We start from the raw sequence: 22,795 nt of genomic DNA, 5'->3' as shown, positions 1-22,795 counted from the left end.
AGGAGGGAAAGAGAAGAGGCCCTAGAGAGGGGGCTCTGAAGTTCTTCCACCAACTCAGCCCAATCCCCCTCACTCCCCCCGTGGAACTCAAAGTGCTAGAAGTTTGATAATAACAGTTCACCTTTACTGAGCACTTAACTAAAATAATGGTGAGCACTTAATGAGCCCCTTTTTATGAAAATACCAGCTCCCGTCTGTGCCAGGGACTGATCCGGGGTCCTGAGATGAGAGGAGGGCCTATTAGTCTGGGCCCCGGTTAGGAGGGCGTGTCTGGGCCCAGGCTGACAGGACCAGGACCAGGGCCTACGGGCCTGGGGGTCCGCTGGGGCCGAGCCATCCAGAGCAGCGGGTCCAGGCCCCGTGTGGGCGGGACAGCCGGCGGCGCTCCTACCTTTGAGCGAGGTCTCCACCAGGCGCAGGTAAAGCTGTGAGCTCTTGTTGCCGTGGCTCATGCGCTGGGCTAGCCCGTTGCGCTGCAGGACGCACTCCTCAAACTGCACGACGTTCTGGTGGCGCCGCTTGAGGCTGGTCAGGGCCCAGAATTCGGCCAGCGCCAGCTCCACGTTCTCGGGGGCGTCGCAGCGGATCTTCTTGACCGCCACCCGGGCCCCGCTGCGCCCGGCCACTGCCTCGTAAACCACGCCGTAACTGCCGCGCCCGATCTCCGCCAACAGGCTGTACCGCGGCCGTGCCGACCCGCCGCCGCCCTCTGGCCGCCGCCGCGCCAGGTAGGCCTCGCCCGGGGCCTCGGCCGCCACCGGATCCATGGCCTGGGCCGCCGCCGGCCTCAGCTTCGCGCTGGGCGCCCGCGGCACTGGGCTTCGCCTTTTCCGCTCGGGGCTTTGTGTACCTCTGCGGGTGCCGTCCTCCTCCCCCGTTTCCATGGCTGCGGGCGGCGGGGGGAGCAGCAACGGCGCTGCCTGGGTCCCCCCTGCCTCATCCCTCCGTCCGGCCCCGGGACGCGGAGGAGCGGGACCCTGGATTGTGACCTGCGGGCGAAAGAATCGGTTTAACCAACTAGGCCGAAGCGGGGAGGAAAGGAGCCCAGGCCGCAAGGCGCCCCACCGCCACCTCCTCCGGCGGCTGCGGCCCCTTTAAGACGGAAGCCGCCGCCGCTGACTGAACGGGGGAGGGGAAGGGGAGGGAAAGCGGGAGGACGAAACCACTAGGCTGTGGCTCAGAGGGGGAACCGGAAAGAAAAGCAAAACACCCCCCAGCTTCCCAGTTAATTTATCGCCCAAGAATAGGAAAAACAACGACCAGCAGTCTTTACGACTTAAGAAAATTGCCTTAAGAGGCAACTCTGACTGTGGACCTCTTGTTCCCTGCCTGGTCCCCCCTGGGGTCCCCTTCCCCGCATCCCGCCTTGGGTTCTCCCGGGTGTAAACAGTCCATTGAATTAAGCCTGAGCGGTGCTCGGCGGACCAACCCAAGTCCCCGAGGGCGGCGGGTGGAGGAGGCTGGCTTAAAAGTTCCGCGTCCCTGAGCCCGCCAAACTGGGGGCCCGACTGCCCTCCTCAAGCGCCCGAGGGGACGGCGGTGGCTCCAGCCTCGGCGCTCTTTGACTCCGCAGACTGCGCCCTTACCTGGCTGGCGTCCCTCCACTTCCGGGCGGCCCGTTTCCCCCCTGGCGCCCCGGGCTGGGGATGGTCCGCTCCGGGACAGGGCTGCCTCCGGTACGGAGCGGCGCGAGAGGCGGCGGCCCGGGCCGAGTGTGCTTCGGAGCGTGCTGCGGCACGGGTGGTGGCGGCGGCGCCCGCGGGGGAGAACCGGGCGTCCGGGCTCCCGCGGCTCTCCACGTGTTCGCGCCAGCTGAGCCCTTTACATAACCTGTTTATATAAGCCGCACCTCCCGCCCGCACTCGGGCCAGCGGGGGCTCCTGGTGGCCCATCCCCCGGGAGGCCGGTCGCGTACGGCGCCGCCTGGGTCTTGCCAAGGTCGACAGAGCAGCCGCAGCCGGGCGCACCGGGCACGCCGCGCGGGGCCCAATCACAGGCGAGAACACCCAGCCAACAAAAAATAGGCGCCAAATTCCCGCGATCCGCTGCGTGCTCCGGCTCTCCGTGCCTCCCTGCCCACCACGGCCTCCTCCCTCCTCGCCTTCGCTGTGTGAAGAGGGGCTGCGCGTAGTAGGCGCCTAATAAATACTGATTGGTTGATTGGATTGGTCGGTTTGATTGATTCATAGGCAGTGCCTGGGAACCTTCCGGACTGGGCTGGAATCCACACCCTGCCTCCCAATAGCCCCTTTGATTCTGGGCAAATCATTGTCCGGTTCCGTGCCTCAGTTTTCTGTTCTGCAAAAGGGGTGATTGGACCTTAACCTCCCAGTGTTGATAGCGCCAAATGAAATATATATATATACAAAACATATTTTGTATATAAATATAAAAAATATATAAATACATATACTAAGAGTGGCTAAGTATATATGAATATATATAATAAGTGGCTAATTGGGTGCAAGGCTGAAAGTGCTATTTTGTTCACTGTTTTGTACTCCAATGCCTAGTACGTACCCGTTGTTTTTAAACGGAATCTGGGTATTTATTGAATTCCTATAATGTGCTAGGCACTGTTCTGAGTCTCTGAGGAAATAGCAGTGAACAAGACAATCTACCTTAGTTGAGGGTCTATGCCCTGGAGGAGACAGATGATATGGGTGATCTTGTGCAAGTTAATTAACTTGTGTCTTTTAGTTCCCATCTCTAAGATGGGAAGAACAGTAGTTGAGTCACGGTGGTTGTACAGTTAAAACACTTAGAACAGGACAGGGCCTTGCACACAGTAAATGTTAGATACTATTAACTGAACAAATAGAATAATTTTTGACATGGATAAGTATGATGGAGAAAAAGAATGAGTGAAAAAGTGCTTTGGGTTTGGGAGCAGGCCCCTTCTGATAGTGTGGTCATTGAAAGGCTGTAATTTTGAGGGGATAAAATTTCAAATTAACATGTAAGTTACAAGAATAGTAAGGAATTCTCATATACTTTGGGCCATGCTAATGCTGCCGAAGTGAACACAAGAATTCTGATATACTTTTAACCAAAATAACAAATTGTTATATTTTGCTATGTTTGCATTATCATAGTCTCTCTTATGTATGTGTATGTGTATATAATATGTACATATACTTTTTTTCCCTAAATAATTTTGGAGTGGGTTTCCAGACATTATGCCCCTTTATCTGATGTACTTCTTGCGTCTATGTCCTAAGAACGTGGACATTCTCTTGCACAATCTCAGGGTAATGATCAAAATCAGGAATTTTAACAATGATATGATTCTTTTAATACACCTTTAATATTTAAATTTTGCTAATTGTCCCAATAATGTAGCCATTCCCCAGGATACAACTCAGGATCGCAGGTTTCATTTAGCTGTCTGGTCTTTTTAGTTTCCTTTAATCTGGAGAAGCAGTTAGTTCCTCAGCCTTTGTCTTTCATGACCTTGACGTTTTTGAAGAGTACTGGTGAGTTATTTTGTAGATGTCCTTAATTTGACTCTGTCTGTTATTTTCTCCTGATGAGATTCAGGTTATGCATTTTTGGCAAGAATGCCACTGAAAGAAATTTATGTCCTGAGTGCATCACATCAGAAGGCACATGGCTTGGTTTGTCCCCAAATTAGTGATATTAACTTTGATCATTTAGTTAAGATGCTGTCTGCCGACGTACTCCACTGAAAAGTTGCTGTTTTTCCCTTTGTAATTAATAAGTATCTTGGGGGAAGATATTTTGAGACTATCCTGTTTTTCATCTCAATGTCTGCCCACTGGTTTTACGTTCATTGATGATTCTTGCCTGAATCAATTATTACTATAATGGTTGCAAAATGGTGATGGGAAGTCCTCTGTGTTGGTTTGCTAGGGCCACCATAACAAAATATTACAGACTGGGTGGCTTAACAGAAATTCATTTTCTCACAGTTCTGGAAGCTAGAAGTCCAAGATCAAAGTGTTGGCAGGTTTAGTTTCACCCCTGAGACCTCTCTTCTTGGCCTGAAGGTGGTTACCTTCTGACTGTGTCCCCACAAGATCTTTCCTCTGTGTGGGTTATCGTTTCCTCTTACTGTAAGGACACAAGTCATATTGCATTAGGGCCCCACCCTAATGGGCTTGTGTTAATCATCTCTTTAGGTTTTTTTTTAAGATTTATGTATTTATTTGAGAGAGAGATCGAGCAAGCACACAGAGGGAGAGGTAGAAGGAGACTCCTCCCTGAGCAGGGAGCCTGACGCAGGCTCTATCCCAGAACCCTGGGATCAAGACCCCCAGCCGAAGGCAGAGGCTTAAGGGGCTGAACCACCCACACGCCCCTTCATCATCTCTTTAAAGACCTATCTCCAAATATGTTCCATTCTAAGGTACTGGGGCTTATAAATTCAACATATGAATTTGGGGGAACCTGAAGCCAGCCATGCTAAAACTAGTGGTAAGGCATTAAGGAAGCAGGAAGAAGTATAGAAGCCGTGAGACAGGAACAAGCTTGATGTTCAACTTCATCCGGCTGGTGAGTGTGTAAAGTGGTACAACCACTTTGGAAAAAAAAAAGTTTGGCAGTTTCTTATGAAGTTAAATATACATCTACCCTATGGCCCAGCACCTCCATGCCTCGGTATTTACCCAAGATACATGAAAATTTATCTTCACAAATACACTTTCATAAGAATGCTTATAGTGGCTTTTTCCATAAGAATCCCAAACTGTAAAACACTCTAATGTTCACCAATAAGTGCATGGATAACCAAACTGGGGTCTTCCTATACGGTGAGATGCTGCTGGCGTGGGGGGGATGGGGAGGAATACAACAACATGGTTGAATTAAAATAATCATGCTGAATGAAAGAAACCAGGCACAGAAGAGTACAGACTACATGATTCTGTTTACAGTGCTTGAAAACGCAAACCAATTTACAGTGACAGAAAGCAGATTAGTAGTTGGGGTGGGGAGGCAGGTACATGAGGAAAACTTTTGGGGCTGATGGATATGTTTATTATCTTGAAGTTATCTCGTGATCATTTCCGGGGCTGGGGAATATGTTAAAGCCACTTCAAACTGTACACTTTAAATAGGTGCAGTTTATGTACATCAGTTTTACAGCTTTACCTCATTAAAACTGTAAAAAAATGGATTAAAAAGAGTCCATGCTGTATGATTCCATTAATATAAAGTCAAGCAACATTGATCTGTGGCGGCAGAAAACAAATCAGTGGTTATCTTTGGGGTGGGAGTTGACTGCTGAGGGACACAAGAGCATTTTCTGGGTGATGGAATTTTATTGTACGGAGATTATACTGCAAATAAAGTTGATTTAAAAGGTGAAAAAAACCCCCACCAAAATCCTGCCACGCCATGAGCACCTGTATCTTTACTCAGAGCTTCCAAGGATGGAAAGCTGCAGGGTGCTGGCCCGGTTCCCACCATTACTGGCTCCAGAGTTGAGCAAGGCCAATGGAGTCTTTCTCCCAGCTAGTGATCCCACCTGAGTCTTTTTTTTTTTTTTTTTTTTTAAGATTTTATTTATTTATTTGACAGAGAGACAAAGAGAGAGAAGGAATACAGCAGGGGGAGTGGGAGAGGGAGAAGCAGGCTTCCTGCTGAGCAGGGAGCCCGATGGAGGGCTCGATCCCAGGACGCTGGGATCATGACCTGAGCCGAAGGCAGATGCTTAACAACTGAGCCCCCCAGGTGCCCACCCCCCCACCTGAGTCTTAGAAGAGAGGTTGGATCTGATGTTCTGGGAGAACCACGAGGAGCATAAATCTTTTTGTGTGTGTGAGAAGGGCTGGGCTGCTTGAAACATTGTTGGTGGCTTGACTGAGTTTTTTCCCCCTTTTTTTATGGCTTTTCTTAAGTTACAGAAGGAAGCCTCTTCTTATTTTAATCAGTTGCCAACAGCTACTAAAGTTGTCTGTCAGCTACAGGAATTAACAAAGTATTCTCGTGCCAATCCCGTGAGGTGGTTACTATCATTAGCCCCATTTTATAGATGAAGAGACTGAGGAGGGAGGAGGTTGCCCAGCTAGGATTGGACCTGAGACCCCAGACTCTTCACTCTACCTTTCCTGCTCAACCCTCCCCAGGGTAAGCATTTATGTGAAAATTATGGCAAGCCTTCCATGCCTTTCTCTGTCGGCGTGTCTGCCTGCCTCCATATCCCCGGAGCCTCAGATGGTGCCAGACATATGACTGGAGCCCAACATTTAGTGACAGAAGAAATGAAGGAAAAGGGAGGGGCAGCAGTGAGGTCTGTGCCCTTCCAGCAGGCCCCTGCCTTTGAGGGGCTGACATAGAACATAAGACGTAATGGAGGGCGGGGCACCTGGGTGGCTCAGTCGTTGGGCGTCTGCCTTCGGCTCGGGTGGTGATCCCGGGGTCCTGGGATCGAGCCCCGCGTCGGGCTCCCTGCTCCGCGGGGAGTCTGCTTGTCCCTCTCTCTCACTCCCCCTGCTTGTGTTCCTGCTCTCACTCTCTCTCTCTCTCTGTCAAATAAATGAATAAAATCTTTAAAAAAAAAAAAAGACGTAATGGAGGGCTCCTGGGCTGCTCAGTTGTTAAGCATCTGCCTTTGGCTCAGGTCATGATCCCGGGGTCCTGGGATTGAGTCCCACATCGGGCTCCCTGCTCGGCGGGGGGCCTGCTTCTCCCTCCCCCTCTGCTGCTCCCCCTGCTTGTGCTCTCTCTCGCTCGCTCTCTGTCAAATAAATAAAATCTTTAAAAAAAAAAAAACAAAAAACGGTTTTTAAAGATGTCATGGAATTGCGTGGTCCTGAATAACATTAGTCCTGCACAGGATACTAAAGCAGTTTGTAAAGCGATAGCAAGGGACAGAGCAGGTGCCGTTTGAGAATGGTGGTTTGGGAAAACCTCTCCAAGGAGGTGACCGTTGGCAGAGACCTGATAGAAGCAAGAGGCAGCCAAATGCCTGTCTACTGGAAGAGCATTTGTGTCAGAGGGAAGAGCAAGTGCAAAGGAGGCCAGTGTGGCTGGAGCACAGGGAATGGAGGAAGACAAGCAGGACATAGGGAGAGATGTGGTGGGCTGGTGGTGAGGACTTGGGGTTTACTGAGACTCTGTGATATACGGAGCACCACAGAAAGCGAAGGAGCAGGAGAATTGAGGCTCACAGATGTTGTTACTCTGAGAACTGTCCAGAGGGAGAAGGCAGAGTGGTGATGCTCCCTGCCCATCCCCGTATTTCAGGGAGAGGAAACATACCCCAGGGGCAGCCATGGGGGTGGTTCCATGGGAAAATGGGGAGCTCTGGCCCAGGAGGGGAAGGTTGGGTGGAGTGGAGGAGTGTGGAAGGAATGGAAGCTGGGGGGGGGGGCATGAGATGGCTCTAGTGGGCTAGGAGAGAGTGAGAGGGGGATGAGGAGGGAGGGTGGGGCTGGGTGGCAAGGGGCTCTGGCAGAGAATGCTGCGAATTGGTGGTTGTAGCAGGGGGAGGTGAGGCTCCTACAGGGGTAGAGGAGGGGACTTCACTTCGGAGGGCTATGGAGGTGCTGAAAGACAGAGGCTCGAGGTAGGTGCCTTAAAGGAGGGCATATTCTGAGTAGGGGACCCAGGAAGGCCTGGGGAGGCTCTGCAGCCAGCTTGCACTCCCCTCCCATACTGGAATGGGTTTCACTGGGCTCCAGGAGGGGTCTCCCCCAGGAAAACTGGAGCTTGTTACACTGCCCAACACCAAGGAGCTCACAACAACTATGTGGGAGAGACAAACCGTCTCTCATTTAGTGAATGGGAAGATTGGGCCCTGAAAGCCGTTCCATCCCAAACGAGTGCAACAGCTGGGATCCGAACCCCAGGCAGCCATGGGTTTGGGCATCCAAGCTCTTAACGCTTGTACAGGTGTTCTCAAGCTTGGGTGCATACCGGCATCCCCAGGAGGGCTGGTTAAAAAACCAGATGGCTGGACCCCAGCCCCAGAGTGACAGCTAATCAGTAAGTCTTGGGTAGGGCTTGATCATTTGCATCTCTAGCTTGGTCCCAGGTGATGCTGTTACAGTTGCTGGTCTAGGGACCGACCACGCTTTGAGAACCACAACATTACACTATGCTGCCCCTAGACTGAGCACAAAGCTGAGACCATTATAAAGGATTGGCATTCTGGCAAAGAATTCGGAGATGGATTGGAGCTATTACAGAGAAAACTAAGCAGATAAGACACACAGTGATTGTTAAAGCCAAGAAAACAAAAACGATTTATAACAAAAACATTGTAATCATCATAAACTACAACACTTAGCTGGAAATAATATTACATTGTCATTATAATGTAAAAACAGCACATTGATTTAACCAAAAATTATGCTGTAATTATTTGGGGAAAATTGGAGAGGGTGTGTGTAGAGAAAGAGTGGAGAGAGAGAGGAAAACTAAATTCTTATTCTCCATAGCTGTAAGTTAATAGAAAAGCCTAAAATTAAAAAACCTTGGAAGTGCCACCATAATCAGGTTTGAAGAGACAACCACAGAATGAGTTACTGCTTCATGGATGAGACTTGGAGGTGGCATTCTTCTTTTTTTAATTTATTTTTTAAGGTTTTATTTATTTGACAGAGGGAGATAGCGAGAGCAGGAACACAAGCAGGGGGAGTGGGAGAGGGAGAAGCAGGCTTCCCGCTGAGCAGGGAGACTGATGCGGGGCTCAATCCCAGGACCCTGGGATCATGACCGGAGCCGAAGGCAGACACTTAATGACTGAGGGAGGTGGCATTCTTCTTATAAGCCTTGTCATAGGATCTAGTTTGTAGTAGTAACTAACTCTTAACCATTATGTATATTTATTACTTGGATTAAAATCTAAATTAAAAATGAAAGTGGGCATGGGATTTAGCTACCACTGAAGCAGCCTGTCCTCTTGGTGGCGCTGTTCAGCTTCTGGCTCTGACGCCCACCCGTTGTCCTATGTTACCTAAAGGCATCAGAAGAGCTGCAAGTAGTTAGGTACTCCAATCACACCCTGGGGACTCTGCACTAGAGACTCTGGTCCCCAGCCAGACTCAGCAAAGGCGGCCTCTTGTCTCTTTAACGAGGGTCCAAGTCACAGAAAACAAAGATGCAAGCAGATAACCGGTACCGTTTCCCAAACTTAATGGATTGTTCTAATTTCGTATGTTCTTCCTACTGGCCACTGAAAAGGCTCAGGAATTCCAACCTTTCTTCCTCTCCCATCTGGGAATAGTATAAAAATTCTCTGCCAGGCTATGTACCTGAACATTTGCTGCAGAAAATTAGTTGCCAGGTTCTTAGGAGTTGTTTATGATTTTTGGAAAGATAAGGGAATATAATGCAGAAGTAGCAGGGCAAAGTCCCTGATTCTGTTCACGACTGGGACATTCAAAATAAATGGTTGGGGAATCAGGTTGAAATGTATACAGCCACAAGGTGACAAAGTACACTTGCTGATCAGAGTGTAAAGGATACAGCCTTTTAGGAAGGAAATTTGATAACTCATTGTTTATTAATATAGTTAAAAATTCATATACTTGGATCCAGAGATTCCATTTCTAGAACTTATCCTATAGAAATACGTCCCCAAGGATGGAGCAATATATGTGCAATGAGGATTTTTATTGTGGTTATTTGTAATAGTAAAATATTAGAAATACTCAGGTAGCCGAGACAGGGGATTAGTTACATACTCATTTGAATATAATGTAGCCATCAAAAAGAAGGAATTAGCTCTGTATGTACTAGCACGGAACTAGTCACAGCATACTGTTACATAAAAAAAAAGCAAATGTAAACTAGGATCTATAGTGCGACTTCATATTTTGTTTTAATATATATTTGTACGTTCATAACTGCTAATCTTCACTGAGTTGTTTCTCTGTATTTGTTGCTATCCTAAATGCTCTCTTTAGACTTATTATTCCAATAAGCCTAGAGGGTGGGTTCCATCATCTCCAGTCTCCATAGAAACTGAGGCACAGGGGCGCCTGGGTGGCTCAGTCAGGGTTAAGCATCTGCCTTCTGCTTGGTTGGGGTCATGATCCCAGCTTCCTGGGGTCAAGCCCCACGTGGGGCTCCCTGCTCAGCGGGGAGCCTGCTTCTCCCTCTCCCTCTGCTGAGCTCTCTCTCTCAAATAAATAAATAAATAAATAAATATTAAAAAATAAAAAGAAACCGAGGCACGGAGAGGTTATGTGATTTTCTCAAGGCCATGCCACTAAAAAGGCGGAGCTAGATTTTAAACACGGGCACACCTGATTCGTGGTCTTAAACCATCACATGATACAGCCTGTGTACTTACATGTTAGTTTCATGCATCCATAAAGGAACATTTAGATAAATAATACTCTAGATGCCAAGAATTCCCTTCAGGTGATTCTTCTACTCTCAACATTTTTGTATAATTTGAACTTTAATGTATGTCTTTTGGTTATTAGTTTTTTTAAAGATTTTATTTATTTATTTTTCAGAGTGAGAGAGAGAACATACAAACAGGGGGAGCGGCAGGCAGAGGGAGAAGCAGGTCCCCGCTGAGCAAGGAGCCCGATGCGGGACTGATCCCAGGACCCTGGCATCATGACCTGAGCCGAAGGCAGACGCCCAACGACTGAGCCACCCAGGCTCCATATAGCCTTTTTTTTTTTTTAAATTGAGGTATAATTGACATATAATATTAGCTTCAGGTGTACAACGTAAGGATTCACTATTTGTATGTATAATGAAATGATCACCACAACAAGTCTGGTTAACATCGATCATCATACATAGTTACTACATTATTTTTCTTGGGATGAGAACTTTCAAGATTTACTCTTACCAACTTTCAGATATGTAATACAGTATTATTAACTATAGTCACCATGCTGTACATGACCTCCCCTTGACTTACTTATTTTATAACGGAAAATGTGAACCTTTGACCCCCTTCACTCACGTCACCTATCTGCCCAATTCTGGCAACCACTAATTTGCTTTCTGTATCTGTGAGCTTGGGTTGTTGGGGGGTTTTGTTTTTTCTTTTTTTAGGTTCCCACATATAAGTGAGGTCATTACAGTATTTGTCTTTCTCTTTCTGGCTTATTTCACTAGCATAATGCCTTCAAATTCCATCCATGTTGTCACAAATAGCAAGATCTCACTCCTTTTATGGCTGAATAATATTCCTATCTATCTATCTATCTATCTATCTATCTATCTATCTATCTATCTATCATCTATAATATATATATTCCTCTATATAATACATGTATTCCTATATATGTATATCACATTTTCTTTATCCATTTGTCCATTGACGGACATGACACTCAGGTTGTTTCTATATCTTGGCTATTGTAAATAACGCTGCCATAAACGGGGGTGCACATACTTTTCGAGTTAACATTTTAGTTTCCTTTGGATAAACACACAGAGGCGGAATTGCTGGATCCTATGGTAGGTCTATATTTAATTTATTGAGGAAACTTCGTACTGTTTTCCATAGTGGTTGTACCAATTCCAGTCTACAGTTTTGCCCGGCTCTGTTGCACTGCAGTTTTACTTTCGATTTTAGTTGGCCAGTGAGGAATGAGGCTGCACTCTAGGTATCAACCTCAAAGTGTTATCCGCTGCTGTGCTGGGCCCCCAACATGACACATTGCCTTCCTCTCTCTACAGAACTCATTATTGGTCCAGCCAACATTTACTGGGCACTTGGCCCTCTGTGTGAGCTGGGGATCTGGAAGAGCAAGACAAGTTCCCTGCTGATAAAATCTCACTGCATTGTGAGGAAACCCGCCACGTTTAAAAATACAGGTCTCCATTGGTGAGTGTAATGGTAATAATATTAAAGAAGCACTTACCAGGTACTGGTTCAAACACTTCTTACATATACTAATTTATTGAGAGGTCCTACTATTATTTCTTTCTTACAGATGAGGCACAGAGAGGTTAGGCAACTTGCCCAAGATCACACGGCTAGGAAGGAGAAGATCAGGGAATTCCAATCCAGGTAAGTGCTCTCGGGAGCACAATCAAAGAGCCCAGCCTGTGGTGCAACAATCATAATAAAAAATAGTATTAACAACCCTAACAGTATCTGTCGCAAATCACACGGAGCTGTGTTGGGTTTTAAGTGCTTGCACATACTTCTCTCCATATTTGGTAGTCCTAAATATAAGGTGACCCTCCCATTTTTCACAATAAGAAGATTGCAAAAAGGAAAATATTTGGGGGGATGAACTCAAATATATCAATTCTTAAGGCTGTAGATGAAATAATCAAATGTCTATGTGTAATATTTAATTTATTACTTTAGGTATGCACATACTTTCAAGATTAATATATTTAAATAAGTTTAAATATATATTAATAAATAATATCTTAATTGAGAAATACTGGTTTTTTTCCACTCTCACATTTTACAAAACAGTTTTATTCCATCTCTTCCTGTGCGTCTTTGATTCTAGGATCGTTATTATTACCAGGGATGGTTTCTGAATCACCCAACTCACTTTCTAGATCACATAAATTTCACTCCTATTGAAATTGTGTGTGATGCAGCACTTTTTGAGCCTGTATTGATTCTCTTGCTGAAAGATTTTAACCTCGAAGTCCCGATTCACTTAATCTTAGGACACTATTGTTTTTCCGTCTGTCCCATCGGTTTATATTCGCGATCACAACATCCTAGCATTTAATTTGTTGCTTTTAAAGTCATCTTTAGAAGGCTGGCTTCATTATAGGGTTGTGAGGCCAACCCCCAGTATAACGACTATGTCTGTGTCAAAGATTGTTTGCTTTTTTTTTGAAACCACTTCCATCCGGTGACTTCTATAAATTGGTCTTCCTCAAAGATACTTTGTTGCTTAAAATCAAGTAATTGAGAGTCTAGGGAATACATAACATTCTGTAAGCTTTTGTAAGAACTTAAATATAAGGCAACTCTCACTTTATGTCGTGGGGTAATTTTTTAGGGATAAACACCCTGCCTTATGTCCAGATACTTAACCACATGTTAACCTCACCTATTAAACGTGGTGAACCTGGCTGTGCAAATCCGTGTGGTGCCACTATCCTCACTTAACATGTGTGTAATTTGAGATGCAGAAGGTAAGGTGACTTACCCAAGGTGCCTAGCAGATGGCAGAGCCAGAGCACAACTCAAATCCAAGTGTATCTGGCCCTCTCGCCCCCACCTCTCCCATTAAAGCACTGGAAAAGTTTCTAAACCAGCTTCCTAATTTAGATGGCTGGCTCTGGTAAGTCTCTGGGGCTGTGTTGACAGAATGCTAACACTGATTAATTTATTATTCTTTTATTGCCTTCTGCTTGTATAGCTGTGTGCAGTATTTCATAAAGAGAACGGCAGAGCAATTTGCAAATATAAAACCCAGATGCTTAATTTTAATTTCTGGGTTTCTGTTTCAAATCCATTGCAGAACAAGGCAGGTTATTTACACTCTAAATAGATGCTCCGGCATCTATGTCTGAAGACCCCCCGGAAGCTGCTCTTAGGTCCTGAAGTGATATATTTACTTATATTTGTTTTGCTCTTGAAAGGCGACCATTTCAGGTTTGAAGTGGGAAGTCAGTGGTGCCTCCCTTCCGAGTGCAAGGGTCCATTACAGGTGTGTGCTGGAGCTGGTTCCTGCGGACCCGTGAGAGCTGATCGTGTGCATCTCTTCCCAGCTCTGCTCAGTGACATCACATTGGCAGCTTGAAATTGCCACGGTGGGAGAATTTACCCCATGGGAATTGGCAAACCTTATACATCAAGGCTCCTTCCACCCCCACATCACTCCCCCAAATGAGTGAATCTCCCCGTGCCTTGGGAATCATAAGAGTACTTCGCCTCTAGATTACTCTGAAGATATAGTGAGATGAAGCAAGTAAAGCACAAGGCATTGCTTGTATGTTTTTTTAAATAAATGATACATACTGAGAGTTGAAAACAAACAAACAAATGTTACAAAAGTTTCCTTGTCAACCTGGACTTCCATTCCAATTCCTCTCCCAAAAGGCAACCTGTTTCTCCAAATCCTTCCAGAGATATGTAAGCATATATAAACGGTACACGTGCGTGCGTGCGTGTGTGTGTGTGTGTGTGTGTGTGATCTTCTTGACACATGTATATTTTTTTAAATGGCAGCATATCATGACAGTATTTAGCCCCAGCCATATATGTATCATATATACATCTCATGTGAGATACATACACATATCATATATATGTATATGAGAAAGGGAGATTCACTGACATACATATATCTATCTCTATCCATCATCATCATCATCATCATCATCATTCTCATCCTTATCTATCTATGATAGATAAACTGGCTCATAGATCTAGCTTATTTTTATTTTTATTTTTTTAAGATTTTATTTATTTATTTGAGGGAGAGAGAATGAGCAGGGAGAGGGGCAGAAGGAGAGGGAGAAGCAAACTCCCCGCTGAGCAGGGAACCCGATGTGGGGCTCAGTCCCTGGACCCTGGGATCATGACCTGAGCCGAAGGCAGACGCTTAACCAACTGAGCCAAACAGGCACCCCTAGATCTAGCTTATTTTTTTTTAAAAGATTTTATTTATTTATTTGAGAGAGAGAGAATGAGAGAGAACACATGAGAGGGGATAGGGTCAGAGGGCAAAGCAGACTCCCTGCCGAGCAGGGAGCCCGATGCGGGACTCGATCCAGGGACTCCAGGATCGTGACCTGAGCCGAAGGCAGTCGCTTAACCAACTGAGACACCTAGGCGCCCCAATCTAGCTTATTTTTAAGGACTGCCCATTATTCCGTTTGTGGAAGCACCATGGTTTATTTAACCAGTCCCCTGTGGGTGACTTTTAGGTTGTTTCCTACCTCTTGCCAGTACGAACAATGGGCACTGAACGACCTGTCTTTTGCACATAAACACGAGTGTATCTATAGGCTTATTTCCTGGAAATGAAGCTGTTGGGTCAAAGGGCATAGACATCTTAAATTCTGATTTGATTGTCAAATTGCCCTTCGTGGGGAGTCCAATTTACTCTCCAACCCCTGGCGTAGTGGGTCGGTGAGTCCCCATAGCCTCAGGACATTGTCCAGCTTTTTCATCTGTGCCATCTGACAGTCCTTGGCACCCGGATAGGTAAATGATCCTCATGATTCTTATTGCTGGAGAAACCCAGGTCCAGGGAGGAAAGGGACTTGCCTGCCCTCACCCGTATCCAGGCTTCTGCACACAATGCAAAGAACTGGTGGGTCCAGGTTGATACTGACACCATCAGGCCCTCCAGGAAGTAGGGAGCGACCCCTGAGCACTGGAGTTCTGTGAACTCTGCTTTGCAGGCTTTTTATCATCCCTGTTTTTCTTGAGTGAGATTTCTCAGGAACACTAAGGATCAAGAGGGTGAGAAGTTTTCGTGCTCCGGGAGGCTTCGGTACAGCTCGTTCCCTATTGCTGAACAGAGTAAGTTTTCTGAAATACAGACCTTGTCATCTCATTCTCCTCTTTAAAACTTTCTGTGACCCCACCTTTCTCAAAGTTCCTGGATCAGCAGCACCAGTGGCACTTGAGACTGATTAGCAATGTGCATTTTCGGGCCTCACCGTTGACTTGCTGAATCAGACTCCTTGGAGGTGGGGCTCAGCATTCGGGCTTCAACAAAGCCATCCGGTGATGCTGATGGGCACTCCAGTTTGGGCACCACTGACTTACAGAATGAAGGGGCCCCTCTTCATCATATGCCCCTCACTCCCCTTTCCTTTTCCTTCCTGCAACTTCTAAACACACCTAGCTACTGGCTCCTCAAACCTCCCTGCACTTTCTCACCTCTGTGCTTGGGGCCAGAAACCCTTAGCTGTCCCCCAATTTCTATAGAGCAACAGAAGCTCACATTTTGAAATCCCATTTCCCAGCCTCCCTTGCAACTGTGTTCTGACCCATGGGATGTGAGCAGAAGTGGAGTGTGCAATTTCCTACTTGTGCCCCCAGAAGGAAAGAACATGTCTGCCCTTCCGCTTGCCCATGTCCACCGGCTGGAATACAGACATGATGGTTTGGAACCACGCAAACAGATGAGGGCTGTGCCTCAGGTATGGTGGAGCATCAGGAGGGAAGGGGCCTGAGTCCCTGACACAGTAGGGGCTCTAGACCACTTAAGCCTGGACTGTGATACATGAAGAAGCTTCCATTTTATTAGGCGCCATTACTTGAGGTCTGTGTGAACACAACTCTCTTCCCCAATGTGCTAGTGTGCTGACCCACCATCTGCCTGGCAACAGCCCTCTCCTGCCTTTCAAGGACAAAATCAAACGCACTTCCTTTCCCTGATCTTTTTTTTTTTTTAAGGTTATTTATTTATTTGACCGAGAGAGACACAGCGAGAGAGGGAACAGAAGCAGGGGGAGAGGGAGAGGGAGAAGCAGGCTTCCCGTGGAGCAGGGAGCCCGATGCGGGGCTCGATTCCAGGACACTGAGATCATGACCTGAGCCGAAGGCAGATGCCTAACGACTGAGCCACCCAGGTGCCCCTCTTTTCCCTGATCTTAGGAGAGATGGTTTCTCTCTCCACCTCAGAGCCCTGGTTGCTGCCTAGCGTAGACTCAAGTCATCTCTCCACTGGAGCAGGAGTTCCTTGGCTGGGAGACCGGGGAGCGGGAGGGGCATGAGCTTTGTCATGGTGGAATATTCCACAGGTCTGGCTCAGTGTCTGATGCAGAGTGGATTCTAACGAACATCTTTCAGCTTCGGCTGTTTTTCTGTGCTCCCTGCTCAATTGTGCTTTGGTGAATTCTTTGGATGAGAAATGAGAACCAATTTGTAATCTGGAATGGTGGTTAGAACTGTTTTTCTCTTCCCAGAATGGCTGTGGACCAAGTGGACTGAGACTGGCCACCAGTGGGTGCTTTGGGGATGACCTGGGGGTTAGGTGTAGGAGGATAATAATGCAGGAGAAAGAATTCATTACGTCTCCACACAACCCGTGAAGCCCCCATCTTCCCATGTTTGTTCTGAATGGTGTGGAGAGGCCTCAAGGTCAAAACTTGTGAGAAATGTTGACACAGTGAGACCTTTCTCAAAAGACCACTCAGTCATTGCAAACCCATGTTTCATGCCCCAGGAGCCTCCTGGTTTCTCAGAACAATGTTTGTTCTTTGGGACCAAGCTATGCCAGAACACTCTGACCTTTATTCTGACTCAGAACTAAAAAAGTCTAAAGCCTATATTGTCAATCAGTTGGTGCTCTCTCTCGCCCTCTCCAAGGGCTAACAAGTTGTTAATATTCCATTGGTTCATCAAATATTTATTGGGTATCAGCTTTTTGCCAGGCACTGTATAAGGTGCTTGGAATACAAAGATGAAAAAGATGTTCTCCCTGTCCTCACTAAGTGCAGGCGCAAATGTATGTAAAAATGATCACAATAATGCAAGAATTTCCAAAGGGGGGCCCTGAGACCCTTTGAGGGGATCCATGAGGCCAAAACTATTTTCATAATAACACTAAGACATTATTTGCCCCTTTCACTCTTAATTTTTCTTATGTGTATGGTGGAATTTTCCAGAAACTGTATGATGTCTTTTATCACAACATATTATAATGCAGAAGCAGACAGGAGAATCAGTTGTCTGTGAAGCCAGACATAAAGAGAATTGTGTAAATTTGTAAAACAGTGTTACTCTTCTCACTATTTTTCAAAAATATATTTCATAAAAAAACGATTTGTCTATATTAACATAAGATGGGCTTATTATTGTTTTAAAGGTAATAAATACCTAAAAAAATCTCCATTTTAATCTCTAATATAGCAGATTCCAATTAATATGGCCCACAGGAACAAAATCTCTTTGCAGTCCTCAATACTTTTTTTTTTTTTTTTAACTTTTCACTTTGCGATCACGGTAGGTTCACATGGGGTTGTAAGAAAGACTGCAGAGAGAGGCTGTGTACTCTTCACCCAGTTTCCCCTGATGGCAAACATCGTGCGTAACTTCAGTACGACCAGGAGGCTGGCGGTGATACAATCCAACTCCCTTATCCAGATCCCACCAGTTGTGTGTGTGTGTGTTTAATTTACACCACTTTATCGCATGTGTAGATTTGTGTGTCCACCACCGCAGTCAAGATGTACAACAATTCCATCACAGTGATCTCTCCTACTACCCCCTTGTACCCACAGCCACCTCCCTCCCTCTCCCCTCCTGGACCCCTGTTCTCCCTCTCTATAATTTTGTCATCAAGAATATTCTATAAATGATGTGATGCTTTGTAAAAAAAAAAAAAAAAAAAAAAAAAAGAATATTCTATAAATGGAATAATACATTATGTAACCTCTTGAGATGGGCTTATTCACTCAGCATAATTCCCTTGAGATCCATCCCAGGTGTTGTGTGTATCCAGAGTATACCCCTTGCTTTGGTGAGTGGTGTTCCATGGTGTGGACGCACCACGGTTTACTGAATGGTTCCCCTGGAGAAGGACATTTGGATTGTTTCTGGTTCTTGGCTATTGCAAATACAGTTGCCATGAGCATTCATGTACAGGTTTTTGAGTGAACAGAAGTTTTTACTTGTCTGGGGTAAATACCCCCCAAATACAATTGCTGAGTAGTACAGTAAGCATATTTCATTTTGTAAGAGGCCATCACAATTTTTTTTTTCTGAGTGGCTGTATCATTTTACATCCCAATCTATGAGTGATCTAGTTTCTCCACATCTCCGCCAGCATTTGGTGTTATCACCGTGTTTTATCTTAGTCATCCCAATAGTTGTGTAGTGATAGCTCATTATGATTTGAATTTGCATTTCCTGATGGCTAATGATGTTGAAAATATTTTTATGTGCTTACTTGCCATCTGTATATCCTTTTCAGTGCAATGTCCGTTCATGTTCTTTGCCCATTTTCTAATTGGATTGTTTGCTCTCACTCTTGGGTTTGGAGAGTTCTTTATGTATTCTCAATACCAGTCCTTTGTCAGATATGTGGTTTGCAAATATTTTCTCCCAGTGCTTTTGTCCTCTTTACAGGGCCTTTCTCGGAGCAAAAGATTTTCATTTTGCATGATCCAACTTATTATTTTTTTTATGAATCATGCTTTTACTAAGAAACTAAGAACTTTTCACACAGCCCTAGATCACAAAGATTTTTTTTTTAAGTTTTTTTTTTCCCCCAGAAGTTGTATAGTGTTGGGGTGCCTGGGTGGCTCAGGGGGTGAGTGGCTGACTCTTGATTTTGGCTGGGGTTATGATCTCAGGGTCCTGGAATCGAGCCCTGTGTCAGGCTTTGCACTCAGTGGGGAGTCTGCTTGAGGATTCTCTCTCTCCCTCTCCCTCTGTCCCTCCCCCTGCTCTATCTCTCTCTATCTTAAATAAATAAATAGATCTTTAAAAAAAAGTTGTGTAGTTTTCATTCTACATCTAATCCTTTTTTGATGAAAGAATTTGAGTTAATTTTTGTATAAACTGTGAGGTTTAGGTCAAGGTTCATTTGCCTCCGAATGTCAATAATTTCTAGGGGATCCTGAGACCACAGATTTGAGAACTTCTATAATAAGGTATATGATGTACTCCAAGACAGGTATGTGCAAAGTGCTGTGGGAAGGTTAACTTTGAATGAGGCAGTTCTCTTGAAGACTTGCCAGAGGAGGTGACATTTGAGTTCTGCTTTGGAGGATGAATAGGCTTTACCAAGCAGAGAAAAAAGCCTTGTTTTCTTTTCTGTCCTCATTGGACCTAAGGAGTCAGGCAGACCGTGGTTGAAATCCTTCTTAATTAGCTAAGTTACTTACTTTTCCTAAGCCTCAGTTTTCTTATCTACAAAATAGGTGGAATAAGTCTTTCTTTTCAAGGAAACTTTGAGGATTAAATAAGTACCTAACCTGGCAAGCATGGTACCTGATACATGGAAGGCACCCAATGAATTGCTTTTGCTCCCCATTTCACTATTTCCTTTACATTTTATGCATGCTATGGAGTTAGACCTTTCCTTTCATGGTCAGGCTATATTGGCTTCATTCTTTTTTTCCCCCACATTGCTCTAGATGAGTGGTTCTCAGACTTTATATATCAGCTGTCACAAAGCCGATACTCAATATTTAGTCATGAAGGGCTTTAAAACACACATTATAGAACTTCTGATTCAGTAGGTCTGGGGTAGGGCCTAGGAGTTTGCATTTCTATTTTGGGGGTGGGTGTTGCATTTCTTGCAAGTGTCCAGGTGATGCTGCTGCTGCTGATTTGGAGAACACACTTTGAGAACCACTGCGTAGGTATTCCCAGTAATTGTCTTGTATAGAAGGAATCAAAATATTCACGTCTACATGTAAATAGGTTCTCAAGGAAATGGCTTCTTGTGTTTGGTTTTCAAAATCCATAGAAAACTCAATGGGGAGACTTCTGGTTTTAAGATGGCTAAGTTTCATTTTTGTTTTTTATTGTGGTAAAAAACCACCCAACATTACATGTACCATTTTTACCATGTGTGAGTGTGCGGTTCAGTAGTGTTAAGTATATTCAAGGACGGCTGGGTTTTCTTTCTATCTTGTTCTCTTCTCATTGGATCCACTTCAGACTATAAGAAGAAATGCAAACACCCCTTCCATTTTGATGAGACAAGGAGACATCTCTAACTGTGAAACACAATACATGAAGACAGAAACTGGGTTGGGGAATGACAAAAGATTTGGCAGAATGGAGGAGGGTCCACCATCTTGCCTAAGGAGGGGTGTATATTGACGGACAGCCAATTCACCCCAGAATCCCGGAAGGCTCTGGAATTGGCAGAACCAGGTTTTGCAGAGGTGGAGGCAAGGGAGAGGGCCAAAAACAAGAGAACTGATGGAAATTCTTTGTCATGGGGCACTTTGACCCCTTGTTGAGAGGTGCTTCTTTCCTCAGGGGTTTAATCTCGGGAAAATTTTAACCAGAGAGGTTCCTGCTTTCATGACCACAGTCCCAGCTTATGGGAATGGGGGAGAGGGTGCTGAACTAGACATAGGGGTTGCCTAAAAAGCTGCATTCTGAATGATGACACCCCCAGCCCTTCCCAGCCGAGCTCCAGAATATTTGCATGTAGGCTCATTCAGCAACATCCCCTACCCCTCTCCTGCCCCAAGCAGTGACGTAGAGCTTCCTTTTATGAAGAAACCCAACTGCCCCAGAGAAAAGACCTGCAATTGTGCCATCCAGGACTTCTCACCAAGTCCAGCTGGACACTCAGTTGCCCTGAGTATTTCAGGTAAGTCTGGAAAGTGAAACATATCGGTTGTCAAACCTTCACCATGCTTGTAAAGCTTTCAGTGATTGCCTCCCTTTGAAATAAAGATGATTAGTCACTAAGTTTTCCAATGAATGAGAGAGAGGCAAGAAAAGGTTGCAGAGGCAATGCTTTGCTGCAATTGCCACTTTGGCCTTCTCTGGGCTTGTTTGGGCAGCTGCTACTGAAGGGTTGACTTATGGAAGGGATCCTTAACCTGGGATCCCTGCTGTCCTTGACAGTGGGTGCCAGATTCTGCATAGGTGTGCATACGGGCTCATGACTGGGGTAGAACGAACACATCAGATTCTCTGGGGGGAATCTGAGATGCACTAAGGGCTGGGCCACTTACTGACCAGATTTCTAATTTCTCACTGTGGGCTTGTTCCCTGCATATATTTTGCCTCCTCACGCCTCTGGGCTCTGTACAGACAGGTACTTTGACTGGGAGCACCTTTCCCTTGTTGGTAGAGTTAATTCCCACTCCTCTTTCCAGACTTACCTGAAATACTGGTTTTCTAGGAAGTCTTCCCTGACCCCCAACCTTCTGTCTGGGTTGGGTGACCCCCTTGGTGCTTCCCCAAAATTCTGCCCACCTCACTCATCTCCTTTAGAGGGATACGTCTGCTGTCTCTGGATGCAAAAGCCCCTTTTCTCCCAACAGCCTGGTTGGAGAGCTGAGTAACAATCTCCCAGCAGCACCTGCTCGCCCAGTCTCAGGATAAAATGCTTGTTAATTGGGCTGAGAGCTGGACTGGGTAGGTGCTTGGGAGTAAATCAGCTCAGGCCTTTGAATTACACTTCAAAGTTCAGCAGAAGGCAGAATGAGCTGACTGGGAAAAGAAAAAGGGGAAGACAGGGCAATCACTAAAACTCTTTTTGCCTCTGTCCTTAGGTTACCTACTAGGGCTGGGTTTACTGAGGCTCTTCTGAATACTATGAATTTGAACCTGAACTTGGTAAAGGGAAGGGGGGTGGTCAGGGCAACACCTTGACCCTCTGATTTAGCACCAGATGCTAGTGTCTGCCAAGAGAAGGGTGCAAAGTACCTAAGTTGGTCCAGCCCTCACCCACATGATATGTGGAATAGACATTATTATTTGGAAGCCACCCTGCATCTGAACCCCTATGCTCTATTTGAGGAATTCCTCATGTTATGTGTCTTGATGGGAGGCAGACACCACTTCATTTCTGTTACAGGGTTTTCAATCTCAAACATTTCTTTTCCATTCTTTCTTAGAATGTCCATCTCTCTGCTTACATTGCCCATCTGTTCTTGCATGTGGTCTACTTTTTCCATGAGTGCCTTTAGCATAATAATCATTTAAAATTCCCAGTCTGATCATTTCAACATCCTGCTATATCTGAGTCTGGTTCTGGTGTTTTCTCTGTCTCTTCAAACTGTGTTTTTGCCTTTTAGTATGCCTTGTGATTTTTTTGTTGAAAACCAGACCAGATAGAAGAAACTCCAGTAAATAGGCCTTTAGGGATGTGATGGTAAAGTGTAGGGGAGGGCAAGCATGCTGTCATCCTGCTCAGTCTTCTAATGACGCTGTGTGTCTGGGCTGTGGACTTCACAAGCATTTCTGTACGTGGGACAAGATGGCTAGAGGGTG

The 22,795-nt window shown here is 45.6% G+C and overlaps 1 protein-coding gene and 1 long non-coding RNA gene across 5 annotated transcripts in view; one reads left to right on the top strand and one right to left on the bottom strand.

The window, feature by feature from the left end:
* Positions 1-2,067, bottom strand: part of STK35 (serine/threonine kinase 35) — a 42,987-nt gene extending 40,920 nt beyond the window's left edge. For both annotated transcript variants that reach the window (XR_004075317.2, XM_006732288.3), the window contains exons 1-2: positions 1,587-2,067; positions 392-989 (exon numbers count right to left, since the gene is read on the bottom strand). Coding sequence is in view for 1 of the 2 variants with exons in the window: in XM_006732288.3 (XP_006732351.1) it covers positions 392-989; positions 1,587-1,892 (904 nt within the window). In the remaining variant the exon portion in view is untranslated. The remainder of the gene's footprint in view (positions 1-391; positions 990-1,586) is intronic.
* A 9,103-nt stretch (positions 2,068-11,170) lies between these two features.
* On the top strand, positions 11,171-13,901 carry LOC115938519 (uncharacterized). 3 transcript variants are annotated; one of them, XR_004073606.2, is made up of 3 exons: positions 11,171-11,767; positions 11,877-11,953; positions 13,504-13,901. It is a non-coding gene; the product is annotated as an uncharacterized LOC115938519 (long non-coding RNA). The 3 variants fall into 3 exon arrangements; XR_014149140.1 differs by having other exon boundaries at positions 11,171-11,779; positions 13,633-13,901; XR_014149139.1 differs by having other exon boundaries at positions 11,173-11,767; positions 13,633-13,901.
* Positions 13,902-22,795: the final 8,894 nt, after the last annotated feature.

Source organism: Leptonychotes weddellii, chromosome 10 (assembly GCF_054177405.1).
Source record: "Leptonychotes weddellii isolate Sample4059 chromosome 10, ASM5417740v2, whole genome shotgun sequence".
Classification (NCBI taxonomy): Eukaryota; Metazoa; Chordata; class Mammalia; order Carnivora; family Phocidae; genus Leptonychotes; species Leptonychotes weddellii.
Note: the sequence above shows the minus strand (reverse complement) of the source record. Positions and strands in the feature narration are given on the sequence as shown.